This window comes from Polyergus mexicanus, unplaced genomic scaffold (assembly GCF_030449975.1).
Source record: "Polyergus mexicanus isolate NDT 795.1 unplaced genomic scaffold, iyPolMexi1.0 SCAF_4, whole genome shotgun sequence".
Taxonomy (NCBI): Eukaryota; Metazoa; Arthropoda; class Insecta; order Hymenoptera; family Formicidae; genus Polyergus; species Polyergus mexicanus.
This window is the reverse complement of record NW_027223324.1, coordinates 4,727,402-4,750,976: the sequence shown is the minus strand read 5'-3', so window position 1 is coordinate 4,750,976 and position 23,575 is coordinate 4,727,402. Positions and strand designations below refer to the sequence as shown.

The 23,575-nt window shown below is 30.7% G+C and overlaps 2 protein-coding genes across 5 annotated transcripts; one reads left to right on the top strand and one right to left on the bottom strand.

The window, feature by feature from the left end:
- The first annotated feature begins 1,553 nt into the window (after positions 1-1,553).
- LOC138932920 (ATP-binding cassette sub-family G member 4) lies at positions 1,554-16,204 on the top strand. 4 transcript variants are annotated; one of them, XM_070295240.1, is made up of 14 exons: positions 1,554-1,661; positions 9,478-9,762; positions 9,992-10,175; positions 10,448-10,571; positions 11,086-11,231; positions 12,252-12,375; positions 12,573-12,687; positions 12,798-12,926; positions 13,067-13,182; positions 13,368-13,536; positions 13,660-13,702; positions 13,806-14,019; positions 14,305-14,438; positions 14,679-16,204. In XM_070295240.1, the coding sequence occupies exons 2-14, from the start codon at positions 9,567-9,569 to the stop codon at positions 14,896-14,898; spliced, it is 1,914 nt and encodes a 637-aa protein (XP_070151341.1). In that variant the 5' UTR covers positions 1,554-1,661; positions 9,478-9,566; the 3' UTR covers positions 14,899-16,204. The 4 variants fall into 4 exon arrangements, with proteins under 4 accessions (XP_070151341.1, XP_070151342.1, XP_070151343.1 ...); XM_070295241.1 differs by having other exon boundaries at positions 1,555-1,661; positions 9,475-9,762; XM_070295242.1 differs by lacking the exon at positions 1,554-1,661 and adding an exon at positions 4,840-4,914.
- LOC138932918 (ATP-binding cassette sub-family G member 1) lies at positions 15,928-22,889 on the bottom strand. The gene is made up of 11 exons (XM_070295239.1): positions 22,436-22,889; positions 20,247-20,563; positions 19,718-19,891; positions 19,359-19,569; positions 18,881-18,988; positions 18,405-18,550; positions 18,163-18,331; positions 17,789-17,889; positions 17,008-17,163; positions 16,717-16,835; positions 15,928-16,612 (listed from the first exon to the last, which is right to left on the bottom strand). Exons 1-11 carry the CDS (start codon positions 22,629-22,631, stop codon positions 16,384-16,386), a joined length of 1,926 nt encoding a protein of 641 aa, XP_070151340.1. The 5' UTR covers positions 22,632-22,889; the 3' UTR covers positions 15,928-16,383.
- Between the last annotated feature and the right edge of the window lie 686 nt (positions 22,890-23,575).

The following is a 23,575-nucleotide window of genomic DNA, read 5'->3' as shown; positions in this document are numbered from 1 at the left end:
ATCAAAAAGATGCAATACGACTATAATTCATTAATTTTCGGTTTTATTCTTTCGATAAAACATCATAAATTATCTGCATCAAGAAGTAAAGAAAAGTAACATTTATTTTATTTTTTTCGAAAAGAAGGATTATGTAAATTAATGTGAAATCAAAGAAATGTTATGTGTGCGCTTCTTTTTTTTGAAGGTTGAATTTTTCGCTTTCAATCCAGCACTGCATTCTGATGAGGGACTATAAAATCGCGGTACCAGAAATTACAGGAAATTCTTTAGCCAATTCGATTATCGCAATATGAATAATATGTCTCAGAATATGTATCTGAGAATAACAATTCCTCAAATACCAGGATGCATTGCGCAAGCGGTCAACGTTACCGCTCATTGTACATTCGATTTATATCTTTGGACTATTATATATAATATGTATATATGTCGATAAGATTATACCTTTGGTCCGTAGTATATCTTGATTTCGATCTTACAACTTTGTCCCTCTTTTTATATTGTAGTAAACTTTGTCCAACGATACAAGCGTCACCACATGCTTTAATAGCAATTATATAGACGTATAAAAAATTATCGGACTAACAACCGACAGGTGCAGACGACTTCCGAGCTCGAAACATCTTAATCAACTTCAGTAATATTCTAACGTGGCAAGAAGAACTTCGAAAATAATATTAACTATATATATAATGGTGTGCGTGTGTGTGTGTGTATATATATATGTGAGTATAGAGAGAGAGAAAGAGATTTGGAAAATCGTGTCATCATAAATTTGAAGATGCGTTTTTTTATATAGTTTAATTGATATATTTTAATCAGGCTTTTCGAATTTTCACATTTTCAGTCTAAATAGAATAATCATTTTAATCATAATAAGTAGACTATCAACATATGTGGATATTTCTGTTTATTTCTATAAATTATTTATTAAAGATCGAGCCAAATAATTATAAATTAATCCAACGATTACAATTATCACATATATTGATAATAGATAAGATTTAATATATATCGTATCAAAATCTGATTTGTTATTCAGATGTTTTGATACGTGCTTGAATATAAAAGCAAGTTGAAAGAAGTCTTCAACAATTCGTTTTATCAACACATACTGTTATTTATTATTAACGGAATTCTTATATCTTTCAGTAGAGTAAAATTTCTCTAAAATTCATCAGTCTTTGCCGATAATATATATATATATATATATATATATATATATATATATATATATATTTAAGACAAAATAAAAAATAAAAAATATTTTTTAGCCTACAGCTCAATTATTTTAATAAATTAAAAATTAGTCTTCTTTTTAATAAATAAAAAATTAGCATCCTTTGCACCGAAAATATTATTATCGTATATTATTTTTTTAAGAGGAAATAAAAAATTAAAACTATCTTACGGCTAAAATCGCGAATATTTCAATTACGTTTCGGAACATTAGCGATTGCAGGAAAGGAGAACGATTGATGTAACATATTCGCCGGAGTAGGGGATTCGAGTGAGATAGAGAGAGGAAGAAAAGCGGGAACCGTTGTCTTAGAGTCGGTACTTTAGTCTCGGTCGTCGACAGTTCGCGTCCTGGTGTCTGCGTCTTATTGTTAGAGAGAGAATTCCGAAGAGTGTAGTGTACGGTCCGTATATGTACCGTAAGTATATCATTACTTTTAATGAGCGCACTTCACAGTATCACTTCGTGTACGCAACATTATTGCTTTTATATAAAATTTACACACAATATATATACACGAAAATTTTATATAGAAGCAATAACATTTATATGTATATATATATAAATAAGATATAAATGTAAGGCTCTTATCGATTAAAATCAAATATTGAAACAAAATGGCAAAAGAGCCAAGCGCAGTGATAGGGGCGCAAAAATATATATATTTATATATATATTCTCCTCTCTCTTACATTTCGTTCACTTCTCAAGTTTCCTGCATATTCGATGCGTCAAACATATCGCATAATGATTCTTCAGCATTATCTATGGCTTTAAAAGCTGGAAGTATGATTACCAAATGTCAAAAGTTACAAGTGTCAAGTTGTCTTATCACACTTCCGATGAATACGTGTGTAATTTTGATTTGTCTATGAAATGCGCGAAAAAATTGTGAAAATGGCATGTGTATCCACTTTATCTTCAGCCTTTTAAATTTATTCGGATATCTCGTTGAAAAATTAGACTTTATCTCCCTTCGTCACTCACGTGACACAAAAATTTCAATTTTTTACGAGAATTGCGCGAAAGGATTAATAATTATTGATTGATTAACAAATATTCCCCTCAAAATCGCACAATACAATTCACGTTTTACACGCGCGCAAAAATATATAAAATATTTAAAAATTGCAACACTTTTATCGAGATCGCAAAATAGAAAAAAAAAACAATTAATTATCTGTCGGGACATTCGATATCACATTCCGTCTATCAAATCTATCAAGTATTATATCTCAAGGGTCGCGAAAAGCGATGAAGATCAATATTGGCATCTCTATCAATATCCCCTATATTTGGCAAATTCATCGAAAGCGCGTCTGCTGATATAAATACTTAATTTTTTCGCTATTTCCAAGTGATAATGCTCGCGTTTATTCAACAGCCTTCCATTTGTGTCATGCCAAATAATTTCAATCAGACAGACATTTATTGTTTGCGTTTGGTGTTAATGCAAGGAATTTATCTCTCATTTATTATAACTCGATTTATCGCAATCGTGGCTAACGAAAGGTCGTTGTCCCTTCGGCGGGATTTTCGCACGAGAGGAATTAACTGGCTTTCGATCGTTTGATGGAAATTCTTTTTTTTTTAATTTTTTTTTTTTTTTATAAAAAGACAAACTGCTAAAAATACATCAAAGAACGCGCATGCTTTCGAACAGAATAATTATCTGAGCGAACGATCTAGAGCGAATATTTTTTACATACATGCTCCCTTTCTTTTATTGTATATATAAGAGATTATATATTTTATTATAATATATATACAAATATATTATGATTATATATATATTTCTAAATTGCCATTGGTTAGACTTAAAGTGTAAAGACGTCTTATCTCTTCATTGATTTTCGTACGAGCACTTTCATAGTAGTATCGTTTCAAATTTCTGCATATTTTTATAACGTTATATTAATAAAATACATACATGTAAAATGTGCTGTTATGTTAATTATAATTTTTAATTGCACGGAGACTGATTAAGAAAAATTATAAATATATGTATAAGTTGTTGCAAATATACATATATGAGTTTCGGGGAAAATTGACAATTTTTAATTTTAACATCCGTTGTCAGTTGTTATGCAGTGTAGTATGATGTGCAGTATGCAGTGCCTCTTCAATCATGGCGGATTCATCTGTCCGGGAAATACTGATTAGTCGCTCGTTAACGACGAGAGAATTGAAAAGATGGAGCATATAATGTATATATCTTTTTCTTATCGTATCACAAGAGACAACTATCAAGTAAATTTCTTGTTGAATATGGATAAACTTTGGTTGACGTAACAAAAGTAAATGTAACTGAAGTTGGAAAATTTGCTAATACTAACACACAAATGTGATTCAGTAAACAAAATTGAAATAAAAAACAACCAAAAATTTAATTTTACACAATTAATAATTTTGTTCACTGAATCAAATTTGTGTGTTAGTATTACCAAATTTTCCAACTAAATTTTTTTGTCCTATTAATTAAAGAATTTGTTTGCCCATATTTAAACAAGAGATTTAGTTGATTCAAACAAATTTTATTTCATTCAACAAAATGGGTCTCAGTGTAATTCTTGCTCACTCTGAAATATATTTGATATGACAGTCAATTTATGTCGAAAACTAAATGTTGAAATAAAATTGATATTCTGATCGAATTGATATGTAAATGATATAAATTGTCGAGGAATCTTCGATTATTATTTTGACATTTCAACGTTAAATTAATCGTTGAATAAAGCTATAATTTCTACCAATTTATAGAAAAAACTGCTTAATATAAAGATCGTCTTATGAATATGCGTCAATGTCAAAATCTACATTTTTTTTTCTACAATGTACTTGCGTCTTGAAATTTTATCGGATCGTTTAATAAACTTTTTGTTAATCGCTTTTTTACTGAAATTGCAGAGAATAAATTTTATAAATATCGATAATGCTTACAACATGTGAATTAATCAGGTGAAAAATAAAATGGTATTATCAATAAATTAACATAAGTCACTCAACTCATCTAAAGCAAATGGATCGTGCGTGGAGAGGAAATGTAAAGCGTGATTTTCTCGAGAAATATAAAAGTCCAGCGTTGTGCGGTCCGGATCTCTCTCCCCCCCCCCCTCCTCTCTCTCTCTCTCTCTCTCTCTCTCTTATGAACTTTGTACGCAACCATTCACTTTGTGTATATTATTAATCATTCGCTTATCTGTCAATATGACATTTAAAGAGGACGCGGGAATCATCTAATGAAGAATATATCAACCGAAAATACGTTTATTAGATGTCTATTAAAGACGTCTAAACCAATAAATCTCTCTCATAGATATTTTTTTCGATCTGTATTTCTCTCGGGGCAGTTTTTGAACAGAAGCTTTTTCGAGAAAATTTTTCCGATGCTCCGATAACGACACATGTGGATCTCTATCCTTTATCAGGGGGCGCAATGCACGCACGTCAATATGATAACGAGCGATGTTTTCTACATGATCAGCGTGCCGTTGATTTGTACCAGGCATATCTTTCTTTGTTCCGTGATTGTGATGACAAACGCGTACGACTAAGCATATTATATCGACTATTTTCGTTACATCGAACAGTTTCGTTCTCTTCTTGACGCGAAGCGTAAGGCCGGCCTTCTCGGATATTGCATTCATTGCGCGGAGAATTTACGTGCCAAGGTAGCAGAAAACAAGATTTATAAAAGTGCGCAATCAAAAACATTCACTTTGGCTTGCTTAATGTTTCCTAATCCTATATATATGTAGATATCCTGAAAAATATTAAAGAGTTAGTTCAAGAAATGTATATATAACGTGTGAAAAACGGTGGAGAATTTTTATCGATATTTATAAATATTGGCATTCAGCCATATAATCGTTAATCGATATATCACTTCTGACAAACAGCATTAAGTGGACATAGAAACCTTTATTAGATCATGTTAGAAAAATTTGCTAGCTATTTAATAACCAGCATGAAACACAATAATTGTAACAATCTTACGGAAACATGTATCGGACGTAACAATAATATAATATATAAAACCGTTTAGAGAACTAATCATGATGAGACTCCGAAAATAATAATAGACGTCAAATGATAAAATTAATTTATGCGAGAAATATACCGCCTGCATAGTTATGTAATATAATAGCGTAGGAATTTTTGCACATGTGGTGGGAGTGTGTGTTTTTTTTTTTTTTTTTAATTTAAATTAACGGAAAAAGAAGAATAGTATATATACATTGCCTCAATAGAGTTCTTGTTATCATTGCCGACATGATCTACGTCGCAAACGTGTATTCCTTTAAAGATTTGTATCGAATTTGAAAAACGTTCAGTGAGACAGTCGTATCCTACCGCGTTTCAAATGTGATAAAACAAAAAAATTCAAATATAGAAAGCTACTTCTCCTCTCGGACACTTTACTTCGGCTGCAACGATATGACTCGGGAAAAGTTCTCGAGACCGTCGTACGTCGCCGTACATCTACTTCATCGTTTTCCATCTAATAGATGATGTGGCACAGCGCGAATAAACATGCAGACTTTCTCAATCGTTGTAAAAGTTGACGGACAAGTATACGCTTACATCAGCCGATGTAGACTGCATCCATACTAGCTCTCTTTAAAAATATCCTATTTTGCTTTCACCTCGCCTGCAACAGGATTATTGTTGGAATGAATTCTGAAAGGTGCATTCTGGTACGATAGTTTATTTCGGAAGACTTTTTTTTTAGTTTTATGTAAGAAAATAGTTGTTCGCGATAATGTATGATAAATTTTTTACAAAAAACTGTAATTGGTAAAAATTATAGCATTATTCAACGATTAATTTAACGTTGAGATTATGTCAAAATGATAATCGAAGATTCCTCGACAATTTATATCATTTCCATATCAATTCGATCAGAATATCACTTTTATTTCAACATTTAGTTCTCGACATAATTGAATATCATATCAAATATATTTCAGAGTGAGCAAGAATTACACTGAGAGTTACCATTTTGTTGAATGAAATAAAATTTGTTTGAATCGCCTAAATCTCTTGTTTGAATATGGGCAAACAAATCCTTTAATTAATAGAACAAAAAAATTTAGTTGGAAAATTTGGTAATACTAACACACAAATTTGATTCAGTGAACAAAATTATTAATTGTGTAAAATTAAATTTTTGGTTGTTTTTTATTTCAATTTTGTTTATTGAATCACATTTGTGTGTTAGTATTAGCAAATTTTCCAACTTCAGTTACATTTACTTTTGTTACGTCAACCAAAACTTATCCATATTCAACAAGAAATTTACTTGATAGTTGTCTCTTGTGATACGATAAGAAAAAGATATATAAATTATATACTCCATCTTTTCAATTCTCTCGTCGTTAACGAGCGACTAATCGGTATTTCCCGGACAGATGAATCCGCCATTATTGAAGAGGCACTGCATACTGCACATCATACTACACTGCATAACAATTGACTGCGCAGTGACACATGAATGCGCAAAATACCTTATGATATTCAACTAAACGATTTAGTTCAAGTAACAAATACAATTGTTTAGAACGCGATGAGATGGATGAGTTTGTTATCGCAACGATAAAATTTTATTCAGATGAACAACTGCGTGCAAACAAAATAGTTTGTTAGTGTAACATTTAACTTCTTTCCAGTAATATAATTTTTATTAAATAAAATCAAATTACATGTTCAGTCAACAAAATGATTCAACCAAATAATTTTGTTTTATTTAACAAAATGAGTCTCTTAACCGCGATCGATCGATTAGACATATCTGATACAAGGCAATAATTTTTTAATATTTTAATTATTTTGACATATTATTATTATATTCGAGAGAATTAGAAGAAACCTGTAAAAATTAAAATATAGAAATAATAAGAGTGATTGAAAGAGTGTTTTTTTTCATTGAACGGATATCTGCAAATCTTTGATCGAGACACTGATAAAGAACGTGTGTTATAAAAAGTGTAATAAATAATTATGTCTAACGATTAAGTGCAAATGATATTAAGAATGATTTATTAACGATATAATCGTGCAGCAATCCGTAAGTTTCTTTTATCCGCATGATGTCAAAGTCTAGAAAATAATCTCGTAAAGCGCGCTAAATATTTTGCTTCGTATTTAGCTTATCATCATTTGCGTTCGAATAAGATAGAGGATTATTGTATAATAAAAATTTATTCTTCGCGTTGTGGACAGTTTTCTTTCCATTCATACGCATTTACAATAATATCTTGGTTCTAAAACTCAAACTACGTACTCATCGATTATGGATATCGCGGATTACTTGTTGAATTAATAATCACTCTGTTGATTTTTTTCGAAATAATAGAGGCTTGTCGGCGAAAATTGAATAAAAATAATTGAATAAAAGTCGACAATATTAGCTCGATACTCGCTATGTTATATATCCGTTTACGATTAGATAAAAATGATGTTCCTTTTATCGATGAAATCATCAAAGGTTACTAGACTTAGTACTCTTCGAGTATAGCTAAAGTAATACAATTTTGTTGACGCAAAGTTGATTATTTTTCTTAAAAATCTACAAAATACTACTGATTTTGAGTTTTTTCTTGACTGCGTAAATAATAAATATTAATTTTTTTTTAGTATATCTTTATTTTAGAAATTAAGTATTTGTGCTTCTTTCACTGATTTGATCGTATTATTTGAAATGAAATATTAAATGTCATTGTTTATATATTGTTAATACATTATGACTAACTTGTTGTATATATAAATTTATATAATTAATTTATATAAATTTATATAAATTTAAATAATTATAAAATAATTTTACATATTATACATACATTTTCGTGTGATTTAAATTTAATTAGCCTGCCATGTCTTTCTTGAGTGCATAATAAAATTTTATATTATACAGCAGCAAACAAATTTAAAACAAAAATTTAAATTTGAAAATCTTGATAAACTATATCTATATACACACATGTAAAAATATAAAAAAAGATCTCTCTTAGTCTTTTATATATACAAAACACTTTCAAATATCGTTTTAGAATCTATTACAGAATAAATTCTATGTCACGGATGACTAACACGCGGACGACTTTTTGTGTATATATTTAATGTCCGTATCGTGCATCAGAATGAGACTCGCATTTCAACGTTAATGAGTAATCGTGAAAAACTCGAACAGAGATTTGTCTGATAAATGTAAAATTATGTTTGCTCGCGCGCATAAAATGATATGCATTGATAAACAAGAGATGTATATACATATATGTAAATTACGTATCGAAGACATTGATTGGCGAATTTTCTTTCTGACAAAAACTTGCGCGTCACATTTATCTGCATGAATAATATATATATATATATATATATATATATATATAAATAAAAAATAATCGATCATATTCTATAGTAAAACTATCAATATCTCATCATCACGTAAAGTGAAAAAAGAAAAAGTAGGACACTTGTAGGCAATTAATAAATTTTTATTTAATATTATATACTCGAATACACACATTCTCTCTCTCTCCGCTCCCCCCCCCCCTCTCTCTCTCTCTCTCTCTCTTATACTTGTCTGTTGTTGATGTCAAAATTCATAATGCGACTTTGTCCCCTAAATAACTCGTAAATAACGACTTTTATATTATAATAATTAATAATTGTGTTATTATTGTGTTGACTGTTATTGCAATAAGTATCGATTCTCTAGATCGTGTTAATTTAATTAATAAAAATTAGTTTTGTACTTTAATCTTAAGAGAGAAAAGAGCCGATTATTAGAAAAAAACTAATGCTATGAAGGAAAATACTAATTTTATAGTATGAAAAAAATTCTCTTCAATATCGTAGAATTACAAATTATAATTTTATAGTTTTGACAATCGTAAAATATTCCATTTCGTCTTTAAATCGTAGAATAACATTTTGTGATGTATGAATATACGAGTTTATTGTAATTCTAAGAAAAACGTGACACATACAGCAATATAATTATATATATGGTAAATCGCATAAAAAAAACAGCTTGTTACCTCAACGTCTCATGGTTAGAGCGAGATCATAAAATTACAACCAGGATTTTTAATTGGCTATTATCTTTTAAAAACAAGATAATCTACGTAAATCTTGTTATGCTGTAAAACAGGAATTAATATTACTATTCTTGATTATCTGTTATTGTAAACTTCCTCTGGTCAAACTTCACTGGTTCTTTTTTGTTCCAGCAGTTTGTCCGCGTCTATTGAAACGATAGATGATCGTTGGAGCATAATCGCTCTTGTCATTCAACGGGTACGCATATACAGCATATATAACGATGGAGGTATTGATACACGAAGCAAGCAACCGGCAGGAAATCAGAGCGGACGAGCCGACTTGCACGATTGACCTTAAATCCAAAGCAAAACGAGAGGAGGTCGATACACCTCAGATTGACCATAAAGATGACAAAGAACCAATCGACATCATCTTTGAGAACATCACTTATACCGTGAACCTCGGCTTTAGAAAAGGTACTTTTCTCCAAATTTTAATGCGCATTTTATAAAAATATTATTAAAAATATATTATTATTAAATATACAATATTGCCATTGTATCTCATTCTTAATAGATTATTATTAAAAAATATTTTATAAGCGTGATAATATACAATATAATTCAGTTGATTGTAATCAACTACAATAATCAAGTAAAAAGAGATATTTAGATATCGAGTGATCTTAAATTCTTAATATTTTAGGCAACAAAGAGATTTTACACGGGATTAATGGAAGGCTTCCCAGCAAACAGTTAATCGCTCTTATGGGACCATCTGGTGCCGGGAAATCCACCTTACTCGACATCTTGTCCGGATTTCGCATAACCGGCGTCCAGGGTGTCGTACTAACCAACGGTCGTCTCCGGAATCTCAATTCCTTCCGAAAGTAAGCGGATCGCAAGTTGCAATATATATTGATTTTATTGTTTATTTCAAATCCGATATTTTTAATTATAAATATAGATAATCAATAGAGATATATCATTAATTAAGTTTAGCGATCTTTTGAATTTAGTATCTCTCTCTCTTTTTCAAACCAACAATATCCGTTAACGAAATATTATTTTTAATCAATATTGATTGCGCTGTATTATATCCTGCAATCGCTTCGTGCCCTTTTCCCCCCTTTTTTTTTTAACGCTTCTGTCGCATCCTCAGGTCTAGTGCGTACATTACGCAAGACGATCGATTGGAACCGTTGCTCACCGTCATCGAAAACATGAGAGTCGCCGCCGATTTAAAGCTTCCGTCAAGCACGTCGCGATACGAGAAAGAAATTATCGTAAGTAAAAACTTATCTATCATCGCACAGAATCATCGAGATGCTTGATTTCAAATCAATATTGAATTCATTTATCATATTATGAAAAATATGCTCTGATTAAAGATAAAGAAATCATCTAGACTAGTATTATATAAATAATTCAGGTTTAAAGTACAGTCAGTGTACAAGTATAATTATTATAAGTATTATATTTGCATAATTATTTAATTATTATTTAAAAAATAGTACGGGAACGTGAATATTATACTTGTCTGTCTTTATCTGTTGAGTAACTTATATATATAATAAAAAAGAGATTTGAATTGAATTAAAGTGCACTCCGCAATATTTTTGATATAACTAGTGAAAACCCCATATTCGCACAAGGATGGACAAAGGATGATTATTTATGTATCTCTCTATCTTTTTCTTTCCTTTCTTTCCTCCCGCTCCTTCTCACCATCTCTATCAAGATAAGAGCAGTGCTTGCGCTTTATTATATAAATTAATCAATTATATACGCATGTTTCAGATCGAAGAAATTCTCACGACACTTGGCTTATACGAACACATGTATACGAGGTCCGGTAGATTAAGTGGCGGACAAAAAAAACGTCTATCTATTGCATTGGAGTTGGTCAACAATCCTACGGTCATGTTCCTTGACGAGCCGACAACGTAAGCGCGACATTTATTGGTCTTTTTTATTGGTCTTTTCATTTTACGTTTGATTTTTTTTATTCATTGTACTCTGTGCAAAAATATTAAATTGTCTCTTCGCCAAATGCCGATATCATGTATAACGAATATCTAATCTAACATTTTAATAATATCGATAATACGTGTTATTATCAACAGTATTTTAATAATTGCACAATTTTGTGTATTCGCTAATTTTATTTTCAAGCGCGTTTACGTAATCTCTTTTAACCTTTAATTTATACATTTTGCGAAATATATGAACCGAGTGATATTATCTCATTTATCTCGCTTCGAGCAATATGTTAACGATTTATTATCGCGCATTTTTAATTTATCATTTTCCATTGCCATTACTAAGCACGGCCTTTAATTATTTATCATTAATTATCTCTCGTAATCTTTCTTACTTAATTAAATAAATTCTAATTATCAATTAGATATATTATTAAAATTTTTGTTGTGCATTTAAAATTGAAAATTATATCGTGTCCGAATCATATCGTGTTTGATGTAATTTGCCGCAAAAGGTTTCATTAATTCGTTGAAATTACTTTCGAAAAAAAAGATAAATTAAAAATATAAGAAATTTTAGTTTCTATTATATTAACAAAAAAATAGAAGAAAAATAATACTATATTAAAAATATAATTAAAAAACCGGTTTGTTTTACATATCGCAAGTTATGTGAAAATTGAATTTTATTTCAGACGATTCTTCTCTCTCTCTCTCTCTCTCTCTCTCTCTCTCTCTCTCTCTCTCTCTCTCTCTCTCTCATCTCGCAATAAGAAAATGTAAATAAACATATAAACTCAATTGAAAAACACATTTCATGAAATGTTAGAAATATCAGAACACAAATGTTATCTTTCTCGTTAATTTTGCTTAATAGCTTTTCGCGAGGTCACGTTTGCAATGTGGCATCAATTCGACACACTTTGTTTACAACTTACTATAAATTTTTTTTTTTATGTTTGTCATTGTTTTTATTCATTTCAGAGGTCTAGACAGTTCATCTTGCACGCAAGTCGTAAACTTACTGAAAGTATTGGCGCGACAAGGGAGGACAATAATCTGCACTATCCACCAGCCTAGTGCGTCCATATTTCAACTCTTCGATCAAGTGAGTATCACATAAAATATATTGCAAAATTGAATAATACAAGAAGACACACAGGATATATAATTAATATAATTAGTAATGTTACAATTTTTTTAATGAATATCACGTATCGTGCAATTTTCAATTTTTAGAGAATCATGTATTTATAATCGTTAAAAAAAAAATAATAATAATAATAACAATCCAAATCTCTGCAGGTGTATGTCATAGCAAAGGGGGAATGTCTGTACCAAGGAACAACGAATAAATTGCTGCCTTATTTAGAAAGCATAAAATTAACATGCCCTATGTATCACAATCCCGCCGATTACGGTACGTATAATAATTTAGCGTGCAATTCTGTAAAAAAAAAAATATTTAAAATATATCAGGTAGAATCTAGAGTAATATTTAGAATAATATTGCGAAATATGCTTGTGCAGTAATTGAACTAGCTTGCGGAGAGTACGGCGAAGATAAAATTGACACGTTGAGAAATGGATCGCAAAATGGAAGCAATTTGCAGTGGTTTGAAAATTCGGCAGATCTGATGGATGCAAAAGGTTTGAGAGGTAGATGGATTGAAAGATAAATTAACGATTATCCACGCAATGAATCGTAATGGAATTTCTATATTAATATAGATCAGCTTCATTAATTTAATTTATTTCTAGATCATTCGTGTATATAATATATGATCGCTCTTTCACAGCGGCGCGTCCTTTGACAAATAAATTCCAAGATAACAGCGGCCTGCACGCGACTAGTCTCGCTCATCAAATCAAAATCTTGCTAAGAAGAGGTTACATTATGTGTAAACGAGACACGGTACGGATCTTGCATATTAATAATGATTTAATTGTTATTAAATAATATTATTAAATAATATTAAAATTAGTGACTTAATTTTAATATTATTATAATATATCTGTGATCTTTTTGTCGCTTAAAATGACGGACGCAGAAGATATTCTTTCCAGAATGCAAGAATACATTTGTATATATTTGTTCAGACATTGACACATTTACGCATCGCCGTCAATATACTCGTCGGTATAATGCTGGGCTTTGTCTTCCTGCGATCCGGCGCCGATGGTTCGCGCGTTTGGGACAACTACAATCTCCTTTTCTCAATTCTGATCCATCACATGATGACGACGATGATGCTCACTATAGTTACGTGTAAGTATTTGTACGAATCATAAAAATGCGGAGGTAAATATGCACTTGGATGAGTAATCCTTTTCCGCAAGAAATATTTGCGCGAATGCACGATGTAAAAAAAAATATTGTTCTGTCTTGCAGTTCCGATGCAGATGTCTGTCTTATTAAAAGAAAATTTTAATAGGTAAATATACATAATACGATAGATCACATCTCATCAATCTCATTGCCCACACGTAACGGTCGTAAACAAACAGAGGTATGACATATTTATCATTTTGATACAGATGGTACAGCTTGAAGGCTTTCTATACCGCTATAACATTGATCGACGTGCCAATTTCGATAATATGCTGCATCATTTTCTCAATAATTGTGTATCTCATGTCAGCGCAGCCATTGGAGTTTATTCGATTCTTCATGTTCCTGGCTATTAGCATGCTGATTGCATTTATAGGCCAAGGTACCGGTCTCATGATAGGCGCTGCGTTTAACATAGTGGTGAGTGAATAATTAATTAGAATTGTTATTGTGACAATTTATAATAATACGCTATCGTAAATTATTATTATTATTACTACATGTAAACTCATTGTCTCTCTAATCTAAATGCCTAACTCGAAGGCGTTAATTTTAGAGCTATTCCTTCAAATGTCATCCGCTTTATGTCATTTTTCTTTATTATTTACAATTGTTAGTAATTCATTGAGATGAGACATTTGAGTGGTATAAAAATCGCATTTAATTCTTTAAACTTAAATTTGATGAAAACATCTTGACTGTTAGAATGGAACATTTATGGGGCCAACATTGGCAGTGCCGTTGATGATGTTCGCCGGATTCGGCGTGACTTTACGCGATCTACCAAGCTATCTAAAGTGGGGAAGTTACATCAGTTATTTAAGATATGGTCTAGAAGGGTAAGAATTATACTTCCATGTTTTATAAATTTTTTATTTATTGTTTAATAAACAGTGATAAATCATTATCATATATTCACACAATATCTCTTATTATTTTATTTTTCTAATAATTTATTTATAATATTGATAGCACAAGTATTTTGTGCACACAATTTAATACAATTATGATTTAAAGAGTATATAAATTTTACGTATAACGTTTATGCGCTTAACGAGAACGAGAATTCCCTTTCACAGATTCGTTGGAGCCATTTATGGTCTTGATAGACCGATTCTAGATTGCAAAGAGAAAGGCGAGCTGTACTGCCACTATAGATATCCCTCCAAATTTCTCTCTGACATCGCTATGAGGGGGGATCAATTCTGGAACGACGTCATCGCACTGAGCACGATACTAATCATTACGCGGTGCGGCGCGTATCTGCTTCTACGATGGAAAATTGTGTCCTACCGATAAAGCCGATGTGCGGATGGATCTTTGCAAGAAAAAAAAATATTTTTGTTTTTCCATTCAGATTACAAGTGGTCGCGAGTCGTACGTGTTTAATCTTCGAATTTACATCTGAGATGGAAACCGTAATCGTATCCTCGCCAAATCCAAATATTTTTTTTCTTTTTCGTTTGATCGAACAATTGATTAATTATTCATTTTGTCTCTGTCAGATCGTATATATTTTTATTATTATCGAAACTTATCCCCGAACTGATATTTATACAGCGAAGAGAGTGCCATAAACTTTTTAAGTACTTGATGGTATATAATCTTTTTATATATACATATGGTATACATATCTTTAAAATTCATGAGATTGTAATCTTTTGATAGTTGCGAGTGAATGAAAACATGAGACTGTGTAGGCTTTGTATATGTACGTATATAAACATATCCGGAAATACATATCAAGATACCGAAGGATATTGAGAATAATGATGATATAATATATACGTACACATCGATATCATTAGCGAATAGTGCGATAATTGTATATAATCTTTATGCTCGAATGTAATATTATAGATGCTGCGTAAGGAAGTTAGGCGTGGTGATATTAATATGGTAAATTAGTAAGATATATTCTTTTAAACTTGAGTTCAATTGCTTCTATTATAGCCCTGACATCTGATGATTTTAAATCACCCGAGATTTCGATAAGCAAATGGAGCTGAATCGGATTATATTTGATAAAATGCATTGAAGAATGCGATACGCAAATGAAGATGTTTATTAAATAATTCATATAATATTATTATAATATTTTTCAAGAATTTTGATACAGTATTTGTCAAGTACTGTATTATCAAAATGTCATTTTCGAATTATTCCAGACATTTGAAGAAATATGTTGAATTAGTAAGATGCACTAATCGTTCATATACTTTAATCTTTTGAAAATATTGTGTGAATCAAGAGTTTCTAAACTTATTATGTATACTTTAAATATTATTATTACAATTATTATTATTATCGCATCATTATTAATACACATAGTTTTATGCTATTTATTATTTTATTTCATGTACATTTATGAAAAAAAAAAAAGTTAAGAAAGAGAGGGAAGGAAAAAAATTTTATTCAAACTGCCCTTTTTATATTTTCGCCAATTTTGTCAAATCGGCGGCCCTTAATGACTATTCACCTAAGATATTTTGGTTTATATAATACTGTTAAATTAAATTTATTTTATTACAGTATATAATACTAATGACTTGCAATATAATCTAATTAATTACAGGAAAAATAAATTTTATTATGTTGTTGTGTTATATCGACTGTACGTTATATTATGTAGATAAAATTCATATGTATCATTTTTTTACATTCTTTCTTATTTCATTGTCTCTTTTGTTCGTTAGTAGAGAGAAGATTTGTTCTATGATTAATTTAGAGATGCAAAGACAAGTGCGTAAGTACATGCATGTTTATATAAATTAATTTTATACATCATTTTCTCGCGTAATAAATTTTCCAACAAAGCACCGTGTAGACGATAACGTGCAGACAGATTATCCAACAGCCAAGTATCATGAAAATTACGTAGAACGACATTGTAGGCATGCCCATTGTCGAGAGAATTGCGTTTGGCGAATGAAGGTAGCAGTAAATTTCTGAGCAATATAAATTCGGTCGGTCAGAACCATAGATCGTTTGCATCATTCCCTCAAATCCGTATCTGCAGTAAAAAATCGCGCAAATTTTTTCTCAAATTGACTAAAAAAATAGGAATACGCGCACAATCGCTTTGAATTAGCGAATAAATGTAATATATTTGTCCACCTGAAAAAGCTCACGGTGCTTAAAGGCTGCAAGTACACCGACATTTCCCCTATTTTTAGAAAAAATCCGGCGAACAGCAACAGTGGTATACTTAATGCCGGTATCAAGAAGACACCTAGCTGAAAAAAATTACGCTTATGATTACTTATGTTATTTTTATACTAATTAACAGTATGTAATTCGAATGATACGAATTGATTGATGGACTCTGATAAACTTATTGTTATCGTAAATGAATCATCTGTTAATTTTTATAATGATACGAAAGATCGTCGTGTTGTATTGCAGCACCTCAGTGTTGAAAGCCGAACCCGTCAGAATCCCGACTGTTTGTCCAAGAATTGTTATCAATACGCAAATACTCCACGCTTGCAGGAGTCTGTCAGACTCCATCGGCTGTCCAGTCACATAATACGATATAAGCAGAAAAGACGAGGAGCAAAGTATCTGAAAATTAAAGCAAATCTATCTATGCAATAATATTAAAAGTGAGAGACATGAAGATGTAAATAAATTAAAAACAAATATCTTTTTTTTATAAAATACAATTTTTTTACGAAATAAAAACAACAGGCCTCGTTTATTTTAAAAAATTTTCTTTTCTTCAGATATTTATATACTATTGCAAGCTGATTTTTTATTATTTTTAATTTTAGATGATAGATTTGAACTAACCATTACTATTTTAAATATAGATCGCATTCCAATTGGCTATATAGTTATGCAATGATTATTTTTAATTAGATAAATTTTCTGTAAAAACATATCAAAATTTAAATTGAATGAATTGTTTTTATGATAGATACAAAAACACAGTTTGTAATTTTTAAACATTCACTTTAATCATTATTTTAATATAATAAAAAAACTAAAATTCCTATATTTTTAAATTATTCTTTTTTTCGAAAGTTATTTATTGAAAAAAAAAAACATGTGTTTTTTCAACGTTTGTATCCTATTTTTTTTTACAACTCTAGAGAGACGTGCATAATTATGTAATGCCTAATACAACAATATAAATATAGTAAGAAAATTATTATGTATCGAGACACATGTGTATCAGAAAACGTACTTGCATCGGAAGGTCCGTTAATATCTTTACGCTATAGTAAGCTCTCAAGGAATACCAATTATTTAAATGCTCCTGTAGGAATACCGCCGCTTCCATGGGAACTGTAACCATGAACATATAAAATACCATTTATAAAATACCATGCTCTTTTGACGTTTATGAAACTCATGCGTAAAATCTATGTATAATACAATATTTATCACGATGCGAGCTTCAAACATCGTATAAGTTTGAAATATTGCTATAAAAATGATCATATTTTTAACACGGAAGAAAATCTTTCAATAATATTTAATTTATTTATTTGCCGATAAGATAGAAAATCGCGTCAATTATAACGTTATTAAAAATAGAAAAAGATCTATGTTACTTACACATCTGCACTGCCGGCATCGAATTTGCGAAAAATAAGAACAGCAGAAGAAAGAATAAGCAAGCTACGTTGCTGTTGACTTTTTTTGCATCATTGCCAAAGTCGTAAAAAACCGCCCCCAGTAGCAGTGCGACTATGACATGTACCGCGAATCTTAACATTGTCATGGTCTGAAAAATTGAAAGAAATAAGAATAGCTTTAATTTCGTACGAGAAAATTGTCAGCGTTAGGTCTTTACTCACGCTGTCTCGTTTGATGCAAATTAAAGCCCTTAAAAATAATATCTTTTGTTGTTGCCACATTGATAAGCTTTGCTTTGTATTATTCGCGGATGTAAGTACATCGTCTCTTTCAAAATTCTCTTTAGAAGTAGTTGACAAATCCGTTTCTGCAAAATTCGTCATGTGTCGATTTTCACGCTTATTTTTATATTCTCTTGTCTTATATTTTATGATTTATCTCAATTTTTGCCATTTCTTTACTGCAATCTAAATTTCCATAGGAATTGACACAACTATATATATTACATATATATACAAGAGACAAAGTACACACTCACACTTCCAGACATCGATGCGAGATAAGGCAAAAGAATGTGTTGTCATTAATACAAAAGCGAGATAAATCGATTATCGAAATAGTAGAGAAAATAAAGAACAATAAATTTAAGTAATGATGATCTAAGAATATGAATATATTATGTTTATAGTTTATTTACCATTTTTAAGATGTTTATCGTGCGATTTGGATTTTTCGTATTCACTACGACAGATCTTGTATAGACTCTCCAAATCTCCACCTCTCTGTTCGGTTATTACCTCGAGTACTGCAATCATAGGAAACAACGTTGCATGTCATTACATCGTCCTTAATTTTTCCAAGTTAATAATACATTTCCGCTTGCTTCAATGGCAGATTTGAGTATATAAATATTCATTAAAAAATTAGATAACGGGTAAGAGAGAGAGAGAGAGTAATAGAGTTCATACATCATCTTTTACAAAATTAATAAAAAAAATTTACTATTTTGCAAAATTTTCGAAATTAATCAGAGAGAGAAATCTAGATCCCAATATTATATGAAAAATAAGATGCGGTAAAAAAAAAACGCAAAGAACTGGGATGCTCTTCCTCCCCTCCTCTTTTTTTTTTGCTCCTAGTCATTCGTGAAACTGGATCGATGAAAGCAATATTACCGAATTCAGCTATGTTGTAGAAGCGCGGACACGTATAGCCAGCGTACTCATATGTATTCAGTATCTCGCTCTTTGGACCGCAATACATGCATCTACCTCGGTCAAGTACCAGAATATCGTCAAAGTGCGAGATCATCTGACTGCTGGGCTGATGAATCGCGCAAACCACGGTGCAGTTTGCTCTCGCCATGTCATGCAGCACATTAATGAGCTGTTGAAATATCTCCGTTGAAGTAAGATTTTAACATTACCATATGAAAGATGTAGAAAAAAATAAGAGATTTTTTTATTAACGTATACATGTATACCGAGTAATATTCTTGTAAGACGATCGTTATGATATTATGATGACAGTCTACCTGATTAGATGCTACGCTATCGAGACCACTCGTCGGTTCGTCCAATAAAAAAACGGACGGTTTGGTCATCATTTCCACGCCGATGGAGAGTCTCTTCCGTTCACCGCCGCTCAACTTGTTCGCCAAGGTATCCAGACAATTCGATAGGCCGAGACTCTCAGCGATGTCGTTTACCTGACGAAAATAACAAATAACAAAACTTTGGAACAAATTTAAGGTCTTTGACGGATATATTGATGCGCATTTTATTTTGTCACGCGACGTGCAGTAAACGAAAAAATAATTAAAACTATCATCTAAGAAAATAAAGAATAACGAAAAATTGACTTGCAATAATCAAAATATAAAAATGTTAAATATCTAGAAAAAAATAATAAAATTTTGAAAAAAAAAAAAAAGACGTTTTCTCAGAAAAAAAAAAGTTTGCTTTTTTTCATTTATATCTCTAACTGTGTTATTAGCGAGATTATATGATTCATAAATAATTTCAATGGCTTCAATGATTTCTTTTCGTCGTTCTCGTACTTACAATCATAGGAGCGATCATTTGCTCGCTTTGTTTAACGAGCTTTAAGCGAGCCGCTATGTAGAGGGTTTCTCTCGTCGTGAGAAACGGCAGTAAAGCGAATTCTTGCGGCACGTAACACATCTGTTTACGAAATGTTCCTCTGTTTTGTTCGATGCCGTCTACGTTTACAGTGACGATGCCGTCGACGTTGATCCATCGTTCGCCCGAGATGATTTTCAGCAACGTCGTCTTTCCCGCGCCGGAAGGACCAATTATTATCGTGATCTTCCCTGATTCGAAATGTCCAGTCACATCGCGTAAGATCGTTTTCTTGATTCCTATTGTTAGATATTTCTTCGTTAATAACTCGTTGCCTTATGTATAAATAAAGATGATGAACAAATGAAACATTTCATTATCATCACGAATGACAACTTTACGGCATCATAAATAATGCTATTTTTTATTAATACTTTTTTTTTTATTTATTTACAGATTGGTTTTCAATATTATATACGTTAGTGTTTAAAAAGCAACATTTGTTTTACGAGTAATAAAGTTATATCGCAAAATTGATCAAATTTGAATCTCATTTTTGTCACTTATCAATTTTGAGCGAGTAAATAAACAACGCAAACTAACTGTGGCTTGCTATTATTTGTTCTAATTTAAAGAAGTTAAATCTCAATGTAACTGATTTTTTTTTTTTTTTTTTTTTTTTTTTTTATCGAGCATATAGCAAATAATTTAGTAAAAAAAATTGACATAAAAGTAACTTTTAATAAAGCTATCAAGTATCCAAAATAAACTTCTAGAAGAAAATCGAGCATATTGCGTTGACAGTTTTTTCTGGCCAAACTGGTTTATTTGAGAACCAAAGGCAAATAAGATTTACAAGAACTAGAGATTTAGAAGCATTGCGACGATCTCAGAAAGATTGCGTAATACCTCAGTTAATCGCAGTGATCCAAATGATAATTACTGTAATTTAAAATAAATATGCTTCAGGAATAAAAAAAAAATCGATTATAAATGTTCTGCAATAATCGCGCTTATGTAATAAATACACTTTGTAATAACACGTGGAAAACGATTTTATCTTGATAATTACATTTTTTATGCTATAAATAAATAAAAAAGTATACATTCCAAAGAGATGCTTGAAATAAACGATTTAAAGGTAAAATATTACAATTAGAGATTATTAAATATGTTTTATTAAATATATTTTATACGTTGCAACACAAAAACTGATAAGTTATAGCTCTCAACTTATTTATGTCATTTGCAATAACTGCAAACATATAAAAACCAATATATCTAAATTTGTTTGTCGCGGAAGTTATTTATAAACATCAAAGCCATTATATCAGTTTTCCTTGAGAGTTTTCTGTATCCAAAGATAAGAATGATTAGCGGATGACGAGCGGATATAGAATTGTCGTAATATATATTTTATTGATTTCGCATAATTTAAAATGCCATAAAAGTATCTACAGAGCAAGTTTTGATATTTTCGTGCCGCTATGCGTGTGTAAAATGATGAAAAAAAAAATCATTTTATTTATAAAATTTTAAATTTGTAATATATATTTTAAGTTAGACTGATTCTCTTTTTTAAATAATGTGAACTATAAACTATAATACAGTATATTATTAGATAATATTCATTTATTTCTGTGGTCAATCTACGTAGTATTTATTTATTATATTATGTATCTATTCATATATTCCTTAGTCTTAGTTAATCTAAAAATAATATCTATCTATTTCTGATTAAAACTAATATCGATATATTTTAAAAGTAACATTAAAACGTTGAAAATGATTTCTTTTTAGACGTGCGTATGACTTACTAAAATAAAGATGAAGGAAGGAAACAAATTTTCGATGACTCTGATTAATGATTAAGAATTGGCTAACACTCCCATAATAGATAACCACTCTAAATACATTCGCGCATAAGATACCCGAATTTATTAGAGAAGCGGATCACGAGACGCAATCGCATTGTGCGTTTATAATAAGTTGAAGCGAATGATAACAGCAAAATAGATAACGCTAAATCTAAAGGTTACAACATATCTCCTCTAAGACTGTCTGAAGAATTGTACAAGCAAATATCGCAATATCGGTTAGTAGGCGGTGAGGTAAAGCTGGCACTTTCTCATGGAGAAAAAGATGACAATGTGAAATAAACGTATTTTTACCGTTACGGAAAATTGAATAATTGAGATCGTTGAATTCGATACGCAGTTGTGACTTCCGTTGTGCCTCGGGCTTCATCAGTTCTTCCGTTTCGCATAATTGAATTCTGCAGTCTTCGTCGTGCATGTTGACTGTTATCGCGTCATTTTTATTATTATCTCTAGCTTCCAGCATCTCTCGCATCGTACAATCGGCCATCCACTCCGTCAATTGATTAAATTGAATGCTCAAATTGTACAGATGAATTCGCAAGCGAGCATAATAAAATTATAACGATTCTCTTTAGATTCTCTATCGACGACGTATGAACGATACACTTTCGATACAACACTTTCAATCGACTCGTTGCTCGCTGGTATTTGTACAAGTTTATAATTCCTAGTCGCCTTTTAATATGACAAAATGAAAGTTGAGTATACTCGCGAAGTATCAGTCGAGAAGTATCACTCGTGAATTCCTAGCTACAACTGTCGGATGTGTAGGCTGTTCAGTGCTGTTTTATTCACTGATACGGTTCCACGCACACATGATATTATAAATAATGAAATGATCATGCTTTCCTTACTTAATCTAGTTTAACTTTTCTTTAGATGATACCAGTCTGCATTTGTAATACAAAACTATCATAAGATATCGAGATTTATCTTACAAAATAAATGAGAGACAACATTAACAATAATAATAAACGCTAATTACATTAATAAACTACGATGATAATTGTTATTATTCTCAAATAAAAATCATTTCTTTTTCAAATCTGTTACCATCCTTTTATTATCAATAACAATAAGAATGAGATGAAGATAACATGAGATAAAGATTCACACAGTTTCAAAACATTTGTAAAATTCAACATTTATAAAATTAAGAGTTTCACGCATTTATAAACTTGTTATATCATGCATTTATGGTAAGATATATATATCGGAATATCGATATCTATCTGCTTTTCCAATCGACATACGCATTTTACATAATTTCCAGATATTCCGATAAAGATTATTTACACATTTCAAACTATGCAAATAAAGTAAAAAAGCTATTTAATTATTCAACAAATGCAATTATACAACAAATGATTATGTTTTGTAGGAAAAATACGAAGTTTGAGTTGCAGAAAATTCAACGTTTAATTTTTGATC

Coding starts and splice junctions, on each gene's coding strand:
- LOC138932920 (XM_070295240.1), top strand. CDS start 9,567: ATGGAGGTATTGATACACGAAGCAAGCAACCGGCAGGAAATCAGAGCG. Junction 11,232..12,251: donor TTCCTTGACGAGCCGACAAC/GTAAGCGCGACA, acceptor TATTCATTTCAG/AGGTCTAGACAGTTCATCTT. Junction 12,927..13,066: donor GGATGCAAAAGGTTTGAGAG/GTAGATGGATTG, acceptor GCTCTTTCACAG/CGGCGCGTCCTTTGACAAAT.
- LOC138932918 (XM_070295239.1), bottom strand. CDS start 22,631: ATGGCCGATTGTACGATGCGAGAGATGCTGGAAGCTAGAGATAATAAT. Junction 19,892..20,246: donor AAATGATCGCTCCTATGATT/GTAAGTACGAGA, acceptor TATTTTCGTCAG/GTAAACGACATCGCTGAGAG. Junction 17,890..18,162: donor GATGCCGGCAGTGCAGATGT/GTAAGTAACATA, acceptor TCATGGTTACAG/TTCCCATGGAAGCGGCGGTA.